Raw genomic sequence first — 21,206 nt, 5'->3', positions numbered from 1 at the left:
AGCACATTTTCTGTCCTAGGCCTAATACCCTTCTGTGCTAGGCCTACCCTTATGAAGCATTTCCTTTAAACTTCATGACAAACCGATACAAGATTGATTTTTCAAGAAACATATTTGATATCTACTTTATAGATGAGGAGACGGAGTTTCAAACATGTGAAGGAACTTCCAGAAGACAGTTTTGTACTGGAGCAAAGCCAAGGTTTGAATTTAGGACTTCCTGGCTCTAAATAAAACCTTTGACTTTTCCACTGCAAATATAAGAGACAAAGAGGTCTAATAAAGGAGTCTGATAAAAGGATTTATTAACCATTAACCTTGTATGCTTTTAGAACATAGGTTATTTCTTCCTTGCTTGGCTTTTTGGTTTGCAATTCTTGTTAACACTATGTCATCTCATATCTTACCTCATGGTACATTCTCATACCAACAAAAAAGCAATTATTTGCCAAGTGTGTGAGAGGGACCTTGGTGGACAGGGAAAGTTTTGGTCTTTTTGGGTAGTCTAGTTCAGGTACAGTTATCTACTCTACCTATTACATGTTCCTCATCCATGAATCTCTCTGGTTAATATCCTATCTTTTCTGTCTTTTAACTTAGAACTGTGATATCACCCATAGCCAGAACGACATAGTTGAACTTTATATTATATAGGCTCTTTCATTTGTTGTGTTATTGTTCATGTATCTTCAACCAGAGTGTAAATTACTTGTGAATATCTTGTTCTGGACTTAATTGGCCTTGCCCTATGGCAACAACACAAATGCTAGGCTAATCACTGGCAGTTCTTATATACTATTGATTCAGTGATTGATTATCTCCATCTTTACATTATAAGTAGACAAAAAGAGGAGTAATAAAATTAATTCCCCAGATTTGAGAAACGGAAGAATGTACTAACTCCTGGTCATAAATTGCTCAAGAAAGATGACATATTTCTCATGTAACTATGCAAATAACTGGTAGTTATTTTTCAAAATGTATTAACAGTTATTTTCTGGAGTCATGTAGTGTATTTTTTAGATGAGTAAGTTTCCTAAACTAACTGAAGCTTGTCTCATTAGCCATCTAAAATGTATTTTTAATGAACAGTTTTCAATGTAAATCTTTAGGAAAAAAGGAGCATGCAATTACTGCCTTTTAAAATGGAATGCATGAATTACAGTTAAATTTTTCCTTGATGAGTCATTGTACAACAATTTTTTGAACATCTACTATATTCTACCTTATATAGAAAAAAACTGAAAACATTAAGGTTATGAGGCTTCCCAGGTGGCTCAGTGGTAAAGATTCCACCCGCCAATGTAGGAGATATAAGAGATGCAGGTTCAATCCTTGGGGCAGGAAGATTCCCAGGAGAAGGAAATGGCAACCCACTTCAGGATTCTTGTCTGGTAAATCCTGTGGACAGAGGAGCCTGGTGGGCTACAGTCCATGGAGTTGCAAAAGAGTCAGACACGACCTTCTATAGAAAACACTGAAAACATTAGGGACATGCAGGTTAAAAAAAGATTTTTTTTAAAACCACAATAATCCCTGTTCTCATGGAGTTTATACTTTTAAGAGTCAGTCAGATGTGTAGAAGGAAAAGTTACAACCCAGCCTCTTAAAGGCTGGATAGAGATAAGGAAGTTGTGTTTTGGGACCCCATCTGGAGGCAGGAAATTTTCACCTAAAAACTGATATCTGTGGTAGTTACAGAAGGTGCATTAGGATTGAAGAAGGAGCAATATTGCCTTCCAGAATGAGCACTAGAGGCACATTCCAGAAGAATCCAAGAGAATGGTGAACTGGGGAAATGGCAGAATGTTCAGTGTCCATGATGCAGAGCAGCCCGAGGCTAGTTCTAGGCTAAAGGAGCTTAAAAATTTCACATAGGATCATGTTACTTCCCTCCTTACAAACCTCCATTGATCCCATATCAATTACTGAATAAAAGTCTCAGCTTGTGAAGACTTACATCCAAGAGATGTAAGCAAGCCCAGCCCAGGTGAGCAAAGCTATATGTTTACTGAGAGTGGACCACAGATGCATGAGTGAGCTGGGCAAAGAGCGTTCCAGTCTGGGCCAAGATCCACTCTCCTCCCAGCTGTCTTGTAGACTCACAGAAAATAATAAATGGCCACTATTTTAAGCTACTAAGATTAAGGGTAATTTGTAATTCAATAATGTTGAACTGATAAATTGTATTAGTGCTTTTTTCCTAGAGTAAAATGCCTTTGCTATATTTATTATAAACAAAGAAATGTGAAGATGTATAGAAACAAATTGTGCTGAGCAAATAGAGCTGTGGTATTGCTTAGAGCTGGCATAGATGCAATTCAATTTCATTTCATCTCTTGTTATAAACTTGGCTCAAATTGGTAATTTATTCTTCACTATATGGACATATGTAGATATATGTGCATATTCATGCTATAAATAGCATTCAAAAAATTTAGCAACCCCTAAAGTTTTCACATAGTGATATTTTTAAAAAACTATTTTTATGTTGGATAATTTCAAGCATAATAGACACAAAAATAGAGTAGCAGAATGAAATTCCATGTACCCATCACTCAGTTACAGTAATTATCAACGTCTTGTGGATGTTGTTGTTTGTAATAGGCTTTTGTTTTGGTTCTTATTTTCTTTTCTTTTGAGGATATGAGTGGTGTTCGATGCAACTAAGAACAAATTTGCAGTTTGTTCCTGTATTGCTGAAAGGAAAATTCTTAAAATGACTAACCCCCATTTGCTGCCAAGTAACTCTTGGCTATATAATGATAGCAAAAGTAATGTAACAGCATTTGCAGCATAATTAGATTTGAATAGCAAGTTTTATTTAAAGAGTGCCTGATCTTATTGCTCATAGGCATGCTTTTCTTTCTTGGATTGTTTTTTGTGGTAATCATGTTTTTAATGACTTGTGATAGACTTTTCTTTTATGAAACAATAGAAAACTGCCAAAGGAGCTCTTGAGTAAGCATTTAGACATCGTTGAAGCTGCTTAAAATCCTTTTAGGTAGGAGGTTATTATTTGATAAATAACTATTTTTTATAAAATGATCTCTGCGAAAAAGATAATTCCCGACAGTGTTACTTGAATGAATGATAACAGTCTAAATAGGAGAAAATGGTGATTATGTAGGCAAGTAAGTTATAGCCCAATAAATGAATGAATGGAAATCTAGGTTTCTGATTTTGCACTGTAACCAGCAAGAAAACAAAATACTTCCCCTTCAGTCTGCCTTCCAGATGGATTTCTTGGGAAAGAAGGAAATATGATATGAAAGCAGGGAGAGAGGGAGAAGAGAAGGTAGAAAAGAAGGAGGGAAAAAGAAGATGGGAGGGAAGGTAAACAGAAAGAAGGGAAGAAGAAAGAAAGGGAGTGAGGGAGAGAGGCTAATTATTTGTAGGCATATTTCTTTAACCGTCTTGTCATTAGCTGTCACGGTCAGCCTGTAACTTAGTATACAGTGTTTCTGTTACTACTATATTGGAATTGGAGGGTTCCAACTGTATAGAAATTGGATTGGACTATCAGAGGAATCTGTCTTGTCTACCAATGCAACCTTATCATTGACAGAGGTCAAGAAAATTAAAGCCAGTGCAGAAGTTGAATATTCTTGAATATTTGACAAATCTACTGTTATTGCCCAATAGGAAGCTGATCACCACTGAAACTTAATTCATCTAGAAGAGTGCAATTCAGTTAATAGTAGAATTGTTTATTTAATTTGTGTTTCCACATTTTATGCAAAAGTGGTGTTATTTTTTACAGGATATGAGTGGTTATGAAATGTCACTCTAAAGGAAGTCTCTAAAAAAATAAAGGAAGTCTCCAGTATTTACACAACTACTACAAAAATTTTAAGATTTTAGTTCATATTTATGGACCTTGGATTGTACGGGAGAATGTACTTATTAAGGTTCATTTTCTCTTTGGTAGCAATTTTAGTAGGATTTCTAGAATGCCTCCCCCCCTTTTTTTTGGTCCACTGTCATAATGAGAGCCTCAAATTGTATGTCATTCTCAAGTTCTGTAATCATTAAAGGGTTCTACTTATGAGAGCTAATGATAGACATTAACCCTCCTTTCTAATCTTAAGAAATAAGTGTTAGGCTTTTTAAAATTCTACACTAAAAGCTTCATGATTGTGAAGTACAGTTTAGTTCTAAGACAGACCTTTCCCTCTCTCTGTTTCCAAAATATATCAAAATGTTTCCCCCAGTCTGCCCCACATCATCAGACTCTCCAGAAAAACAATAAGGTGTCTAATAGAAACTACAAAAGAAATCACAAATGTTGGAAAGCAGACTATAGAAATGGAAAATATGTGGCCATTAAAATCAGATGACATAGTTTCAGATCTTGGCATCTGTCCTCACTGGCTATTGGTTTGGGGGGAAGCTTCTAGACTTTTTCATGGTAGGAAATGGATGATCAAATGGAATAATGTAACTGCACACCCCAAAATACCATGTGTTAATTTTTCCTACACATATGCTTGTTTGAAATCTTATGTTCTTGTGTCTTAAAGGCCTTAAATTTATGCTGAGAGTTCCAGCTTACATGTCAATTTAATAGGTTGTGAATAAAATTAAGTGAAGTATGCTGTTAATTTTAATGCTAAATTAAGATATTATATGGACTACATTTTTTAATCCCTGGCTGACTCCTCCTTGCCACTTACAAAAAATTTCTAGAAATTCTTCTACATTGAAGTATAATATAACAAACCAACCTGAGATAATTTGGAAGGACATTAAATTACATTGCACTATACTCTGGAAATGTGATGTCTTACTGTGAATAAATAAGCAGAGAATAAAATATTTTCTGACTTTCAGTAGTAACATGATGCCTTTTGTGTATTCCACGATTTCCCTTAATAAGCATTTCCAGACAGCCTGGGATTTATTATTTTCATTTCTTGAGGGCCTTTTATCTACTAATAGAAAAAGAAAAAAATGATATGCTATGATAATTTTGCTTTCTTTCTCCTTGCTGGGGAAGAGATACATTCACTTATAGGACATAATTTTTTGGAATTGACTATTGTCCCTAGAAGCTAATTGGTGTCCATTAATTCTTTCCTTGCCTGTCAACAGAAGTGAAAACAGTAGTTGGCATGTATACCTACTTGATTATAGCTATTATATCAATCAGCATTCTTTTCTGTGGGTTCATCATAATTTCTACAGATAATTATGTATTGTTTACTTTTTCTCACCATTTTTTTTCCTTTAGTTTTGACTACACACAAATTTATTTAGGAGGGTTGAAATTAGTCATGCATTCATTTAAAAATTAACCTCACAACATTTATGCAAAATTCACAGCAGCAGTTGTTTTAAAAATAAAAATATTAAGCCACCTTTATTCTACCTACCTATGTTCTGTTTTGTTTGCCCTCCATATTACTCTCAGCTCATTAGGTCAGAATCATTGTGTAGTGTAGTGGGTGACTGGAAGAAGTTCTAGAATCAGCTATGAGTCTGGGTGCAGCAAGTGGGGCGGCCAATAATGGAATCTGGTAAGTTGTGGCTTAAGAGATAACTGTAGAAGGTGACAAGTGAAGAGAGAACCTGAGCCCGACCATTAGCTCCATGTTAGTTAACTTTTCCTGTGATGTTCTTTAGTGATTCAATTTTAAAAATAATTATTGAATGAAGCTAATCTTTCACTGTTTATGTTCCCTGGGACGTTCAAGATAATGGAAAGTGATGAAATATAAATCCCATAACATTTTTGTTAGTGCTTTGCAGTTTGTTGTTGTTGTTCTTCAGTTACTAAGTCATGTCTGACTCTTTGCAAGCCCGTGGACTGCAGCACTCCAGGCTTCCCTGTCCTTCACCATCTCCCGGAATTTGCTCAAATTCATAAATTCATGTCCATTGAGTCAGTGATGCTGTCTAACCATCTCAGTCTCTGCCGCCCCCTTCTGTTCTTGCCCTCAGTCTTTTCCAGCATCAGGGTCTTTTCCAATGAGTTGGTTCTTCGCAGCAGATGGCCAAAGTATTGGAGCTTCAGCTTAAGCATCAGTCCTTCCAATGAATATTCAGGGTTGGTATTTTTAGGATTGACTTCTCCTTGCTGTCCAAGGGACTCTCAAGAGTCTTCTCCAGCATCACAATTCGAAAGCATCAATTCTTTGGCTCTCAGCCTTCTTTATGGCCCAACTCTCACGCTCGTACATGACTACTGGAAAAGCCATAGCTTTGACTATACAGACTTTTGTCAGCAAAGTGACGTCTCTGCTTTTTAATATGCTGTCTAGGTTTGTCATAGTTTTCCTTCCAAGGAGCATGCATCTTTTAATTTAGTGGCTGCAGTCACCATCTGCAATGATTCTTGAGCCCAAGAAAATAAAACCTGTCACCGTTTCCAATTTTTCTATTTGCCATGAAGTGATGGGACTGGATGCTATCATCTTCGTTTTTTGAATGTTGAGTTTTAAGCCAGCTTTTTCACTCTTCTCTTTCACCCTCATCAAGAGGCTCTTTAGTTCTTCTTCACTTACTAAATTATGTATGATATTAAATTTTCTGATTAAATATGTGCCACATATTGAACCAGGGAAATAACTAGAGAATTGTTCTTCATATCTTGGCACAGCATGGTCCTGATTCTATTAGTCAAAAATGAATTTGCTGGTATATAATTTTTCATGAATGATGTTAAAGCAAGGGAAAATAGAGATTAGCCAAAGTTTATCTCATGATAAATGAATATGGCATCAGCCTGAAACATGGAACTTTTTAAGGTTATTTTCTCAATCCTCTGGGGGACCAGAAGGAGAAGATGAGTTGTCAGTCAGTGGCTTGCTTTTTCAAAATATAAATCATTGATCAATAGGAAAATTCTCTAGCCTGTTTGGATGATGGGCTGTGACTGAATTGATTTATAAAATATGTCTCTTAATTCCTACAGTTTAAACTGCCACTCTTGTACTTCCCTCCATATCATTAAATGACACTGCCCTTCATGTGTTTGCTCAAGCGCATATCTTGGGGACCCCACCCCCCTGCTTAACACCTAGATTTTCATTTACGTTTCATATCAAATCCATCAGAAAATTTTAACTCTACCTACCAAATAGATAGTTAAAGCAACAATACCCTACCATTTTTACCACCAACAGCAACGTATCATCACCAGTCATTGTATTGCTTCAAACCCTCATCACTGGTTTTCCTGCCTCCACTCTGCCTTCTGCCTCCACACAACTCCACCCTTCGAGACTTGAACACCAAGGTGCCAGAGTGATATTTTGGGCATTTAAATGCTACCATTCACTCTTTCCAAAAATCTCCAATGCAGTCGCATTACGTTTAGAATAGAACCCCATTCTGTTCCATGTTCTACAAGGTCATGCCTGAATTGGTATACGGCTGTCTCTGAACTTGTTGCCACTCTTTCCTTTTGTCAGGATAACTAGAATGATCTGTGCCCTCCCTCAAACAGGCCAAGTGCATGCCCATTTCATGGCTTTTGCACTTGCTCTTCCCTCTGCCTGCCATAATTTTCCTCCAGGTCCTTTCCATGGCTGGTTTCCTCGTTTCACATAGATCTGCTTCAAATGACCTTCAAAACCAGCTTTCCTGACATTCCTCTACAATAGCACCTACATTAGTCTCTTTCCCTTTAGCTGCTTTATTTTTTATAGTACTTAGAAGTACCTGATATTAGGTTATGCATACATTCATTTACATGTGTATTTTCCATCTCCCTCACTGGAATGCAGGCTCCATGAGAGCAGGAGTTGTGTCTGGCTGGCTCACTGTCATATCCCCTGATAACTAGAGAACTTTCTGGCAAAGAGGAGATGCATTAAAAATATTTGTTGAATGAATGAATTAGCGTGTTTTTAATTTGCATTATAAGCAACACTTATCAAACTATATGAATAAAATATCAAGTATCAAAGCTAGTCAAATTAACTTTTGATTTTCCTGAGTACATGCATTCTGATAAATATAGTGAGAGTTCCCCCTTGGGAGCATTTGCTTTATCACTTTGACATGACTCCAAGATCAAGGTTATCACAGATATGGTGTTAGTTTATTCATAAACTGATCTCCCTGCACTCTCTGCTCCCTTACTTTGTCACTCCTGCTCTCTGAGGTTTTTGAGGCTCCATGGCACCCCTGGAACTTAACATAATTGTTTGCAACAGAAAGGATACATTTTGCCAATCCTGAGGCATTGGAGATAAGTAAGGAGTAAAGACCCTCTCTTCTCCCAAATAGCTTCACCTAGTATACATGGATATTCTCTCCGAGCCTTTCATTTTTATTCTCCCAAGGAACACAAGGTGGTGTCTACTTGCTATATTTCTCACAACTGTTGTGCTCCAATATTTAGAACTGATAACGCTCAAACATTCCAGATCAAAGAAAGCAGAACTGAAATCCCACTTTGAGTCACTGAAGCTCTATAAGTAGTTCATGTTCCCTTGACTAGCTAGGAAAATAGGCAGTTGTTTGTCAAGTCTTTAAGATAAAAAAGTACATGCAGACAACAAAACAAGGTGAAAAAACCCCATTGTAAAATGGAGCCTGTTGGTGGGTTTGCCACAGAGCATGTTTTACTGTCAGCTGAATAAATCTGTGAGTATTGTTTTGTGACCATACTTAGTTGGTAGATTTAAATAGGGTCATAAAGGAATTACCTCTGAGTATAGCACTCATCACGGGGCTTCCCTGGTAGCTCAGCTGGTAAAGAATGTGCTTGCAATGCAGGAGACCGGGTTTGATCCCTGGGTTGGGAAGATCCTCTGGGAAAGAAGTCAACCCACTCCAGTATTCCGGCCTGGAGAATTCCATGGACTGTATAGTCCATGGGGTCGCAAAGAGTCAGACACGACTGAGCGACCTTCACTTTCACTTCATAGTGCTCATCATGGGGTTTCAGTGGTAAAGAATCTGCCTGCAATGTAGGAGACTGGGGCTCGATCCCTGGGTCAGGAAGATCCCCTGGAGGAGGGCATGGCTACCCACTGTAGTACTCTTGCCTAGAGACTCCCATGGACAGAGGGGCCTGGCGGCTGCAGTCCATGCGATGCCAGAGTTGGACACGACTGACGGGGCTAAGCAGCGCAGCAGCATGGCCCTCATCACAATGCCTTATACAGGTGCTCTCATTTCATACATTCTTATGTAGAACTCCATGCCTTATTGGTCTTTTTCTATGTAGTACTTATTCTTCGCAGGTGCTTCCAAAAGGCACTTGCAATTGAGTCGTGGAGTTATATTTTAATTATTTATCTAGGTTGTAAGCTCTGTAAGGGTTAAAAGCTGAATTTTATCTTTGAGTCCTTTACATTCCCAGTATATTGCTTGCACATCCAAAAGTCTTCCAAATGCCTTTGTTAAATTGTTTTTGAAGACGGACCAGTTGTCCTGCTCTTGAAACTAATGCAGGAAATATTCCTAATTATTTTTTTCGTGATTTTTATAGTCAGAATCTAAATGTCTTTTGAATTAGCTAATTCTCTACTTCATTATTTTACAGACGATAATATTTTTCTTCTCCAGCTACAAAGAATGCTAAATGCTACTATCCCAAACTTTGATGGGTATCATCATGTATTTTCCATCTAGTATATCAAAGCATTTAATCTGTTATCCTTTTTAATCCTCACACCAAGCCATAAGGGGAAAATATCACATTTTATATATAAGGAAACTGAGACTCAGAGAGCTTAAATAAATTCTCTAACTTGCCAAGCCAACCGGGTAGAATCAGGAGTTACTAGACTCATCTCTCCCTGAAAACTATGTGTATTATCTTTCTTACTCCACCATAATGTTCTGAGAAACAAAGTAGAGAAGGCACTACTTAAAAAAACATTTTGAAAAATATCTGTGATTTTGAAAGAACAGATTTTTATGGTAGGACAATTTTAAGTATCCAAGAGGTATTGATTGTTCTTAATAGTATTTGGAGGTCTAAAAATAAATTTTAGAGGGATGTCAAAGCAAAGATCCACTCATTCTAAATATTTCATACTTCTCTTCTCTTTAAGATTATTAGAAAAATTTGAGAATACTGGCCTCATTACCCTGTCTCTTGTCACTTTTGCTTTGGAATATGGGATCCTATTATTTTGTTATTCCATAACCGAAGTGTACATGGCATGGGGAAAAAAGAGAGAAACTTCATCTCTTCATAATATTTGTAGAATGTTAACACAGAAATTATTCCTATATACAGTTTTGTATATACCAGCTTCTAGATGTTTCTCTAACTAGCAGCTGGTAAGCAGCACAAATGTTCTTTACAATTTCCTTTCTACTCTGAAGAATGATTTGTCAATCGGGACATATTAATAACTCTGTAAAAGAGTTTTTATTCTAAAATAAAGATTTTAATTTTAAAATAAAAATAATTTTTATTTTAAAATAACTATGTTATCTTTAATGTTGTCAATGGGGTGTTCTGAAAAATAAAATGAGAGCCTGAAAGTATATTCTTTGGTGGATGCATAATTAGCCAGAAAAACATCTCTACTGTTCTTGCTGTATATTTTTTTTTCATAGAAAAATGTGATTAGGATTTAAAATCAACCTGTGCTTCATATCACTACTGTCAGACTTGCATTATTTTTTCAATGATTTCACCTTTGTGTGTGTGTGTGAGAGAGAGAGAGAGAGAAAGGAGAGAAAGAAAATGCCCCCAAAGGCAAGTTGTTTTCTTGACAATAAAATGTCAGTTGGTCTAGTCATGGTCTAATGCTTATTACTTTTTTTTTGATTGAACTAGTTTGTTTGAGTTTCCTTCCAGTCCTACTTTTGCCCAAGCAGAAAATGAAGAGGGCTTTGTGTATGTGTGCATGTGGTCATTTTGTTTGGTCATTACCATTCCTGCATTTGTTTGCCAGTTCTGTCACTTCAATTCAACTAATATTTATTAAACACCTAAAGTGTCAGGAACATTCAAATAATGGGTAATTCAGCACCTTTCTTTTCTCTGTGGCAGCACAACTGGTCACCCTCAAGACTGTGGAGATGTATCTTAGCTTTAATGGTCCTCCCATTTCACAGTCACATGTCAGATCTGAGGTCAGATAGATTCAGTTCACTTTTATCAAAGACAAGTGAATCATACAAGAAACATGTCTAAATGATATCCTCTTATAGCATAGTATCAAAACATCGAGATGACAGATTGCACAATATGAGTGCTCTGCTATAGTAGGTCACTGATTTGCGTGTCTTTGCTCTCCTAACACCTTGATCACACCTTGAGGGCAAACACTGCGCAGGGCTATAGTAGTTGCTTGATGGAATTTTCAAGGATCAGGTGATAAAGAATTGAGAGGCAAAGTTCCAGCAAGGACTCCAGCTAGTCTTTGCTCTGTCACTTTTGGCACACCGCTTGTGCTTTTTGCACCTCAGATCATTGATCTCTAAAACAAGAGAATTGACCCAGCTCCAAATTTTTCCACTATCGCTGTTTTTTTAACTTCTAATTACTATAAGAGATAAAGGCAGAAATCAAAGCTATTCCAAAGCCCCTGTCACAATGCCTAGCACATAACACTGCCCAATATACAGTACATCAGTTAAGTTGGATTAGACTGTTTTGGTTAAAATCTTGGACAAAATACTGATGTGTAAGATAAATAAAAGCAGAGATATTTTTGTCAAGAGAGGAGTAGGTGGCACAACCAAGTATGAAGTCAACTCCCCGTCCACCCCTTATCTCTGTCTGCATTTCATCTGCCCAGAGGGATGCTATGGAAACCATAGGGCTTTAGGGAACACAATCTAAAAATCAAAAAACTTAATAAGCTTAGAATTTTCTCTGGCTTGAGCATTCTATGCTTCCTCTGCTAACTTGGAGTTGTCCCATGAGGATAATATAAAAAGGTCTTAACGATGCAGTACTATGCCATGCAGTGGGTGGCGAATTGGAATGGAGAGCCATACAACCATTTGACATTTCTGAGCAAATGTCCTACATGGGGATTTTATTATCTTTCTCTACAGATAAATTAGTCTGGGATGTGTTTGAACAGAGAATATTTTTCTCAGCTACTTACTAAAACTGCTGAATTGTCTACTTGTAACTACACAGTCACAAGCTTTTCTAAACTGAGTTAATTTACTGAATAAGCTGGTTATTTTGACGCCATCAGTCAGTTTAGTTCAGTCTCTCAGTCATGTCTGACTCTTTGCAACCCCATGGACTGCAGCACACCAGGCTTCCCTGCCATAGTTGCTTTCAAACTTTACTGAAATTATTTGATAACCACAGCTTAGGACCTGTGGCTTTTTTAACCTATCAGTGGTAAACTGCTTTGCCAAAATTCAGTGAATAATCAACTTATTTAGCTGATAGGAGAATAAAAATCTGTTAAGATCACTGTAGGCAAGAAATACAAGTGTTTAAGGTTAATCAGAGTGATGTCAAATCTTCAAGAAGAATTTCAAAGTGATTTATCTCATCCTATTACCCTAGCTTTCCTCCCCCCTTCCTTCCCAGCCCGGTGTTAAATATTAATGAAGATGAATAATGTATTCAATTAGTTATGAACAAAAGCTGTTGATCCTATGTGAGGTTGGTCTTCCAAACCAGGACTCTTAAAACTCATCCCTGTTTTCCGAGTTAGGATGCATCATCCATTTGCACTGACTGTGTTTTCTGTGAAAGAAAGAGAGTGGTGAGCTGCCAAAGCAGATTGAATTCTTGAATCCTCTGGTGAGGAGGATATATGGCTGACTCGGGGCACTGCTGTCTTGATCAACCTTCCAGTTATCAACCACACTGGCATGCCCTCCTGGCAAGGAAGGAAGAAAGCCCTCAATGCAAAACCATTTAATTTTTCAGTCAATTTCAGCAACCCTTAATTGGTCGTTTCTGTACTTCCTACAGAGTTGAAGTTGCAGTGGCAGATTTCACAGGGACCTGGCAGGCTTTTTAGTCCGAGAGGGTAAGCAGGAGTCTTTAATGAAGGATCCCTGACTATTTGCCTAAAGTCCAGATTGTCTAGTTTAGCTCAGGATGAAGTATGCAGTGGGAAACCTATCTTCGAGATGCTTAATAGCCCACTCTTAGATCTGTGTGCTGATCATTGATAGACTGATAAGTGCACAGAGCAGTAATGTGTAGAAGCTAAAAATCAGACAGTATATCATGCAAATTAGCAATAAGTACTATTAAGTGTCACAGATAATAGCAATAAAGGGTTCTGACTAAATGGAAGTATCATTTTAAAATAGAACTTGGTGAGTATGTGCATGTTGGTATGCAGCTTTTAGTAATGTAATGCCACATTGCTTTCATTTATAGGAGATGTATGTGAGAAACACTTAATCTAATTACTAAATTATGGATTTTGAGGCAATGTGATCCAGAGTAGGGAATCTAGGAATGGGATTAAGAAGAAATGGACAATATTATGCCTCCCAAAGTCATTGAAATGCATGATACAGTTATATGTGTATCTTTAATTAACACAGAGAAAATGTAGGGTACCCTTTAAAAAGGAAAACGTGGTGCAGATTGAAATATTTGGTAAAGTGCAATCATATGTTCATAAGGTCTGAGCAATCTTGATTCTGTGCTTCAGCGGTCTCATGTGACTGTCAATTTGGTAGTGTTATATTTGACTCATGTATAATCTAATCGCTTTTCAGCTTGCCTGAAGGTACTGCCTGCAATATGTAAGTCACTACCTGGTAAAATGCTTTGACACACTACTCAGAGAATGAGAAATATTTATGAAAATAAACTGTGTTCTCTCCTTCAGTTTATGCAGCATAACTCTAAGTCTGTATTATTATTGTTTTTCAGCCCCTCTGACAGATAAACCACCCAAGCTGTTGTATCCTGTGGAAAGCAAACTGACAATTCAGGAGACCCAGCTGGGTGAGTAATTCCTTAATTCTTGTTAGTACACTTTTCTTGTTACATTCTGACCATTACTAAGCCTAGATTGTAGCTTGGTGTAATACTCTGAGCTAAACCCATGTTTATTTAAAGGGAGCAAAATTAGAAAATACCAGCAAATATGGCATATTGCGTCCCGCCATGCCTGCATTAGGATTAAGTTGGACTTATGGATGTCAAATCTCATGTGTTATTTAGATGATTGTTGAGAAATTAGGTGGTTGTTGAGAAATCAGATGGGCTGAGAGTTTTGCTGATATTATCTTGTCATTTTATAAGGCTTGAATTGGTTTTAAAACAAGTCATGTGAAACTATTTGACTTATAATACCCAGTTATACATTAAAGTACAGTTTTTGAAAATTGGGGGAAAGGGTAGAGATTCATTAAAATGAATGACACTATTACAGTTATGGATAATGTATTTATAAAATGTGAGCAAGTGACTTTTGATTAAAAGACTGAAACAGAAGAATATGGACAGAATATGTTCTGGTGAAAATATCTAGTTGGCCACAAATCTGAATTTTAACATATTTATCTTAGAGTTAAGTCTAGAGTTTCTTAGTCTGACTTATCTATACTCAGTTATACCAAATTATGGGAAATTTCCCCTCTTGTTTATAAATACATACAGCACATTCAATTATATTTTTTATTTGAAATATAGTATGCATGTGTGTCTATATCATAAACTTTAGCAGAAAATTATTTTCTTTTAGTGGTTTATTATGAAAAGTTATCAAAAGTGTAATTTTAGCCATATATTCATGGTTTTTAAGGAATATTTTGTTACATTAACCGTTTGAAAGTAGAAATGCATTTAATGAATACAACTAAAAAATTGATTGCCCATCCCTTATGTTATCAATGTTGTTATTGTTACTGAGGTGAGAATTTTGATCAAAATTGTAAATCTGTCTTCAAAATGAAGATTACAGATCTGATCATCTTACTAATAGCATATCCAAAGTTGTAGTGCAAAAAGGTAAGGTGATGATTTTAGAGACTATAAAATAATTGTAGTCAACAAATTTCCAACGTTGGAAATATTCACCAATTTTCAGTCATGAACATATGTAATTTTTATACAAGTCAGAGCATTAATATGTTTCTTTGCTGATAAGCCCAAGCCTTTGGATTAAATCCATCTTACATGCAAGTAGTTTTGTAATTGTCATTATTTTGAGGTGGGAAACCACAAGTAACATTAAAGCAATGCTATATATAAAACAAACATATTGAAATCGTATCATGCTCTTTACGCATGCTATGGTATATTGAGGTATATTAGATTTGGTATATTATTAGACTAGGTATATTATTGCTACTTTGAAAAGAAGTTTTGAAATATAAATTTTCATAAGTGACCATGTTCATATAGACCTTTCAGTAACCCCTAGGAAGATGTATTTCTAAGGAGTTATGCAAAACTATGAGTATCTTGTACCAAGGAGGAGTGGTTTATTGTACTAGTAATCTGTAATGAACATTGCCAAAGTGATATTAATTGTATCTCTGACAACATAATTCAAACAATTTTATGAAAGATGGCTGCTCATTGAGTTTCCTTATATTTTCCCTAAATTTTGAATATATCAGATTGTTCCCTGCCTTCTACTAAAATGTTCTACAAAATGGAATAAATAATTCATAAAGCTCTATTTTTAAAAAATTACTTTTCTTGAACAAAAAATTACAAAAACAAATCAAATCACATTGAAAAGATGAAAAATTTTATGCAAATTAGAAGGTGTGTCTGTATATTTGTTTGAGGAAAAATGGGCATGTCTGTTATCAAAATGCTCCAGAAAAATACTCTAATTAATTCCTTTATTGTCACTGTCTAAAGGAACTTGAGCTCACTTTAAATTCCAAGTAAACCATAGACATCAACCTGGGACTTATATTCTAGTCAACTTTTGTTTTATTTTCTGACTCCAGTTCTCCATGTGATAAATCATTTACTAGTTTGAGAAATTTAGCCTTAATCCATGAATTTTTGAGCAACAGTTGATTTGAAATAACTACCTTTTAGTGTTTTAGCTTTTATAGTATTGAGGTAGATGAACTAATCACAAAGGATAAGTGAAAATAGGAAACCATGTTAAGGGCCAAAAAAAGGAAGGACTCGAGATGCCTAAAATATGTTTGTTCTCTACAAGGTGTACTTTGATTTTTCAGCTCCTTTGGGGTTTGATTTTTGCCTTTTCCAGGTCTGAAAAAGCTATGACTTTGTATAGGCTCAAAATGTGTTATCAAATCCTAAGGAAGGGAACTGAATGAAGAGTCATGATGGCGGGGGGTAGTAAGGCGGGTGGCCAGGGTCAGTGAAAGGGAACCTGTAAATTATGCCAACTTTCAAGAGAAGGTAAAAATCTCCAACAAACTTTCATTGACCAAGAGCTCAGGGGTCTGACTCAACCTTGTCCTAAATTGAGGGTTAACCTCAGTGGTGAATAAAACTACTATGTGTATTAATTACAAGAGCAATCATTAGAAATTACACAAAGCTGAGTTAATACACGTCTGATGACCTAACATGAACATCTTGGCTAATTTAAACACATATCTAGCCAACAGATCCCCAGTTTGTGTGTGAATATATAAAACACGTTCATAATGACTTAGACAAAAGCACAAAATGCATAGATTCATCTTCATCTCCAAATTCTGCTTTCTCTGCTGTTTACTAGCCATGACTGCCTTTCACTTTCCACATCCCTCGCATCTTCCTTTTCTTCTAATTCTTTCATCTTCTCAAAACTGGAAAGATTCTGATAGTGATCATTTAAACTGTTTCAGTACAGAAAGCAAAAGGCACCAAAAATTTCAAAATACTTGGGAAAAAACTAATGTAATAGTAACTAAACTCATATAAAACATGTAAATTGGGTGGTTTTGAATTTCAATCAATATGGTGTTACAGCTAGCGATTATAAGTGGCATCTGTATGTTATTTCTAAATGTGAAAAAAAAGACTCTGTCTCTTTTAAATAACTTTCAGGCATCAGCAAATATGTGGACAGAACTTTCTTGGGCAAAAGGCCCAGAAATCACACTGTACAGTTCTGAAGGTCAATCCAGGGGGTGAGCCTGACTTACTCTTTTCAGGCAGCTATAGTCAAAGGAATCAAAGGACGTACACCATTGTCTTGCTGAACTTGAGCCCTAAGGATGTCAATCAGAGATGTGATCTTCTTATGGCCAGGAGCCCATTTTCAAAAACTTCTAGTCCAGAGGATGTTATGTTAATCATTACCAGACTTTCAAAGAGTAGAAATTCATTCCATCCTTGTCCGAGTGAGACACATTATACTTTATAACTTAGAATTTACTGAAAATTATCATTCATTACTCATCTAGATATGAGAAGTACTTTATTTAAATTTTGCTTTTTTTTTGCTTTAAAAATAACTTTATAGGTTAGTTTCATAGGTTAATTACAGATAGACCTTTGTAGGAAATACAGAAAAGAATTGTGTTTCTTACACTTTATATTGTAGAAACATTCTGCTTCTATTAAATATTCCCAGAAAGTACCCCTTTAATGGCTGTATGACATCCTTGTGAATGTCCCATAACTTCATAGATATTGCTGGAAATTTGGGTTTTTCCCAGTTTCATTATCATAAATAAAGATACAGTTATCTTTAGCCATACGTTTTCTGACTTATTTCAACAGGACAGATTGCTAAAAGGAAAATTACTGGGTAAAAGGAGATAATTTCTCCAAAGTTTCTTGATACATAGTTTTAGAATTCTTACCAGAGAAGTACAGACTCTCATTAGAAGTATTAGTGAATTTAATAACTTTTCATTTTTTTGATACATTGCATAAAATATTGTATCTTTATAACATAGGGCCCTTAAACAAAAATCTACTTTCCTTAAGTATCAGAATCATTTCTTCCTTCCCCATCTTAGCTCTTTCTTTTCATTCGCTGAATATGACTGTAGCTTCTTTTTTCAGGATTATCCACATTTGGAGGGGTTCAAATAAATCTAATCCATATTGTTGAAGAAATATAGAAATTTAATCAAATGTCTGCAGTCTCTATCCATTTTTTTCTCTTGCTTATTTAATGCTCAACTGAAAACTTCCTCTAGAGTCTGTGTGTCTTAATATAAGTACATGGTAATTTTGTGATGTGCTTTGGGCATAGGGATTGTCAATAAATACTAATTGACAATAAGGTATACATGTTACAAAGGATACACATCTCCAGATTTTCTGTTAAAAAAATAATGAGACTGAACTGAATAAACAGTTCAACAGTGCTGTTGTTTTTCTTTAATATCCACTTCCTGTTGATAAATTTGTTAAAAAGAAACCTTGTGTATCAGACTGAGTTACAAGGATTCACCAGACATTGCCATCTCAAGGAAAGTGGTTGATGACAATATTGAAACCTCAAAGTTTTAAATGTCTGTCCTTGTAAAGGACACAGTACACATGTGACTAGATCCAATTTAACTACAGGCTAATTAAAATAAAATGTCACACTAGGACTTAACTAACACATCTTGCTCTGATACACCATATTATAGTTTGCCGAATTTTAAACTTCAAGCAGACTGAGGGGAAAATGTCCATACAATAGATCCTGATTGATAGTTTAATAGGAAAACTTTTTGTCATGAGAATTTTATGTTTCATTTTGTTGTTGTTCAGTTGCTAAGTCATGTCTGACTCTAACCCCATGAAATGTAGCATGCCAGGCTTCCTTGTCCTTCCTTGTCTTCCTGAGTTTGCTCAAACTCATGTCCGCTGAGTCAGTGATGCCATCCAACCATCTCATCCTGGTCACCCCCTTCTCCTTTTGCCCTCAATCTTTTCCAGCACCATGGTCTTTTCCAATGAGTCAGCTCCTTGCATCAGGTGGCCAAAGTCTTGGAGCTTCAGTTTCAGCATCAGTCCTTCCAATGAATAGTCAGGATTGATTGACCTGTAGGATTGACAGGTTTGATCTCCTTACAGTCCAAGTGACTCTCAAGAGTCTTCTCCAACACCACAGTTTGAAAGCATCAATTCTTCGGCACTCAGCTTTCTTTACGGTCCAACTCTCACATCCGTACATGACTATGTTTCATTTACTATCTTACTAAAGTAAGTGGTTATTGAAACATATTCTGCTTCAATCCTTTATATGTACTAGAACTTTGTGTGTGTGTGTATATATATATATATATATACATATTATATATAGTGCATGGAATTTGTTGTATTACATATATTCTAGTCGAGTTTTTAATCCAAGAAAAGTATATAGGGAATTATTTTATGGAGTGAAAATTAGCTCTCTAACATTTACTGTCTAGGTCTATATTTTCATAGCTATTATTTTCTTGAAACAGAACACATACTATCTGAATAGTTACTTATTTAGGAAGACTGTTTCCTTTCTCAGGTAGGGAAGTTCTTAATGTCAGTATCCTAGAAACAAAACAATTCAGGTGTTAAATTTGATACCTAATTCTGAAAGTGACCTACAATACTGTTGATGCTAAAGAGTACTTTGTTGCTGAGTTATGCATCTGATTCAAATATGACCTTCCTTCACAGAGGTAAAAAAGTCAGGTTTGACTGTTTGGGCTTTTCCCATCTGTAAATACTCTTCTTGTTGTCATCAGCAAATGGAATGCTGTTGACTTTGGTTTTACTGCTCCATGGGGAATGTACAAACTATATTTTCACTGAAAAACTCATAGAAAGCACCATAAAACTTCCTTTTCACTCTGAATAAAAACGTTTGTATCTAAGTCTTGATTTGAGATGACAAATGATGTACTTTTTGCCCACTTAAGAAAGACATGCAGATCAACGGAGTTCTACCGCCTGAAATAAAACTTGCTAGACATAAATTAGAGCTTCTGGGAAAATAGACATCATGATTAAAGCGTGTAAAGGCAAATACAGAGTAGTGTTATAATTATTTAAACTAATGGCATTCAGTTCTACTCAGTACAAATTTATTGCACCAGGATGAATGAAAGTAATAACTCTTGACAGCTGTTGTGGTCTGATATCTTATTTTTGAAACCAAAAGGACCTTAAGAATTGTGATTTTTAAGCTGAAGAGGGATATTTTCATATTAGTATTTATGTAATATGTCATATCCTTATACAAATGATAAATCAATAAATGGAAACTAGTATTCACATTTTTAGATCATTATATGGCCTAACATGTATGATATGAATATTGAAGATTCTCAAAATCAGAGTCCTTAGTGCTAGAGAGGAAGAATAGGTTGGGGGGAAATGCAGCTTTGCATGTTCGCTTTAAAAATTGCTAACTAAAGACCCAGAGACTCAGACAATAAACTAGAGAGACTCAGAGAGAAAGGGGAAGGGGCCATATAGGAATGGGAGAGTGGGAGGTTCAAAGTGTTGGGTGTAAGATAGACTTAAGGGTGTATTGTACAGCACAAGGAATATAGTCAATGTTTTGTAATAACCGTATATGGAAAGTAACCTTTAAAAATTGTATAAACTTGTTTTTAAAAAGTTCAAGAAGAGCTGAGTGGCAACAATGAGAACAAACGTACACTATTTTAAAAATAACTTACTCTTCTTAATATTAAGTGTCTTATTGCAGTTTCTCAGTTCAGAACAAAATCAAGCCAAAAAAAAAAAAAAAACTGCTAGCTAAGCAGAAACCACACTTCCTTTTTAAGTATTATATGCTCAAGGCCTACTGCTAGGTCAGGCTTGAAACTCAAAGAAGATGGAAATGAAGGTTAGAGCAACTCCTGTGGGCCATTGATTTCTGAAAGTTTAGAAGTCAGTTGAAACATTTTTTAAAATGCTTTAAAAATGGAATAGAGAAACTGTAAGTGAATCTGCTTGTTCTTACTTTGGAAAAGGGCCAAAAGAGAGAAAAGGAATGAAGAAAACAAAGGTCCAGGAGAAAATGTCACAAAACCAATGCAGAGAGTCCTTGGAAATGTTCACCTCCTGGTGTAGTTCTGGTCTAGTTTGTTGGACACCAACGTGAATCATGTAGCTTGCTCTTTTGCTATAGCACTGAGTACAGTTTTGTTTGTTTGTGGTCAACTGAGAAACTAGATATGTGAAGCTCTTCACATTTCTAGATTTTGAAACTTTATGAAGTGGAGGGACTTTGATAGTTAGTGAGTCAAATTCTTCTCCTTAAACCGATGAGAAAACAGAGACCAAAAATGGCTACATGTTTCTGTATCATAAAATTTGCAAAAACAAACTTATCATTGCCACCATCATCATTTTTTTTGTTATTAATCATGACGATTATCATGTTATTATTTTGGTTACCTACAATAAAGAGGCAGCATATAGCAGT

General features: G+C 35.8%; 1 protein-coding gene across 1 annotated transcript in view; it reads left to right on the top strand.

Moving 5' to 3' along the window:
• IL1RAPL1 (interleukin 1 receptor accessory protein like 1) overlaps positions 1-21,206 on the top strand; it is a 1,385,702-nt gene that overhangs the window by 1,061,131 nt on the left and 303,365 nt on the right. Inside the window, exon 6 of the mRNA XM_043458964.1 lies at positions 13,787-13,861. Within this exon, the coding sequence (XP_043314899.1) occupies positions 13,787-13,861 (75 nt within the window). The remainder of the gene's footprint in view (positions 1-13,786; positions 13,862-21,206) is intronic.

This window comes from Cervus canadensis, chromosome X (genome assembly GCF_019320065.1).
Source record: "Cervus canadensis isolate Bull #8, Minnesota chromosome X, ASM1932006v1, whole genome shotgun sequence".
Classification (NCBI taxonomy): domain Eukaryota; kingdom Metazoa; phylum Chordata; class Mammalia; order Artiodactyla; family Cervidae; genus Cervus; species Cervus canadensis.
The sequence above is the reverse complement of the archived record's forward strand: the minus strand, read 5'-3'. Positions and strand labels throughout refer to the sequence as shown.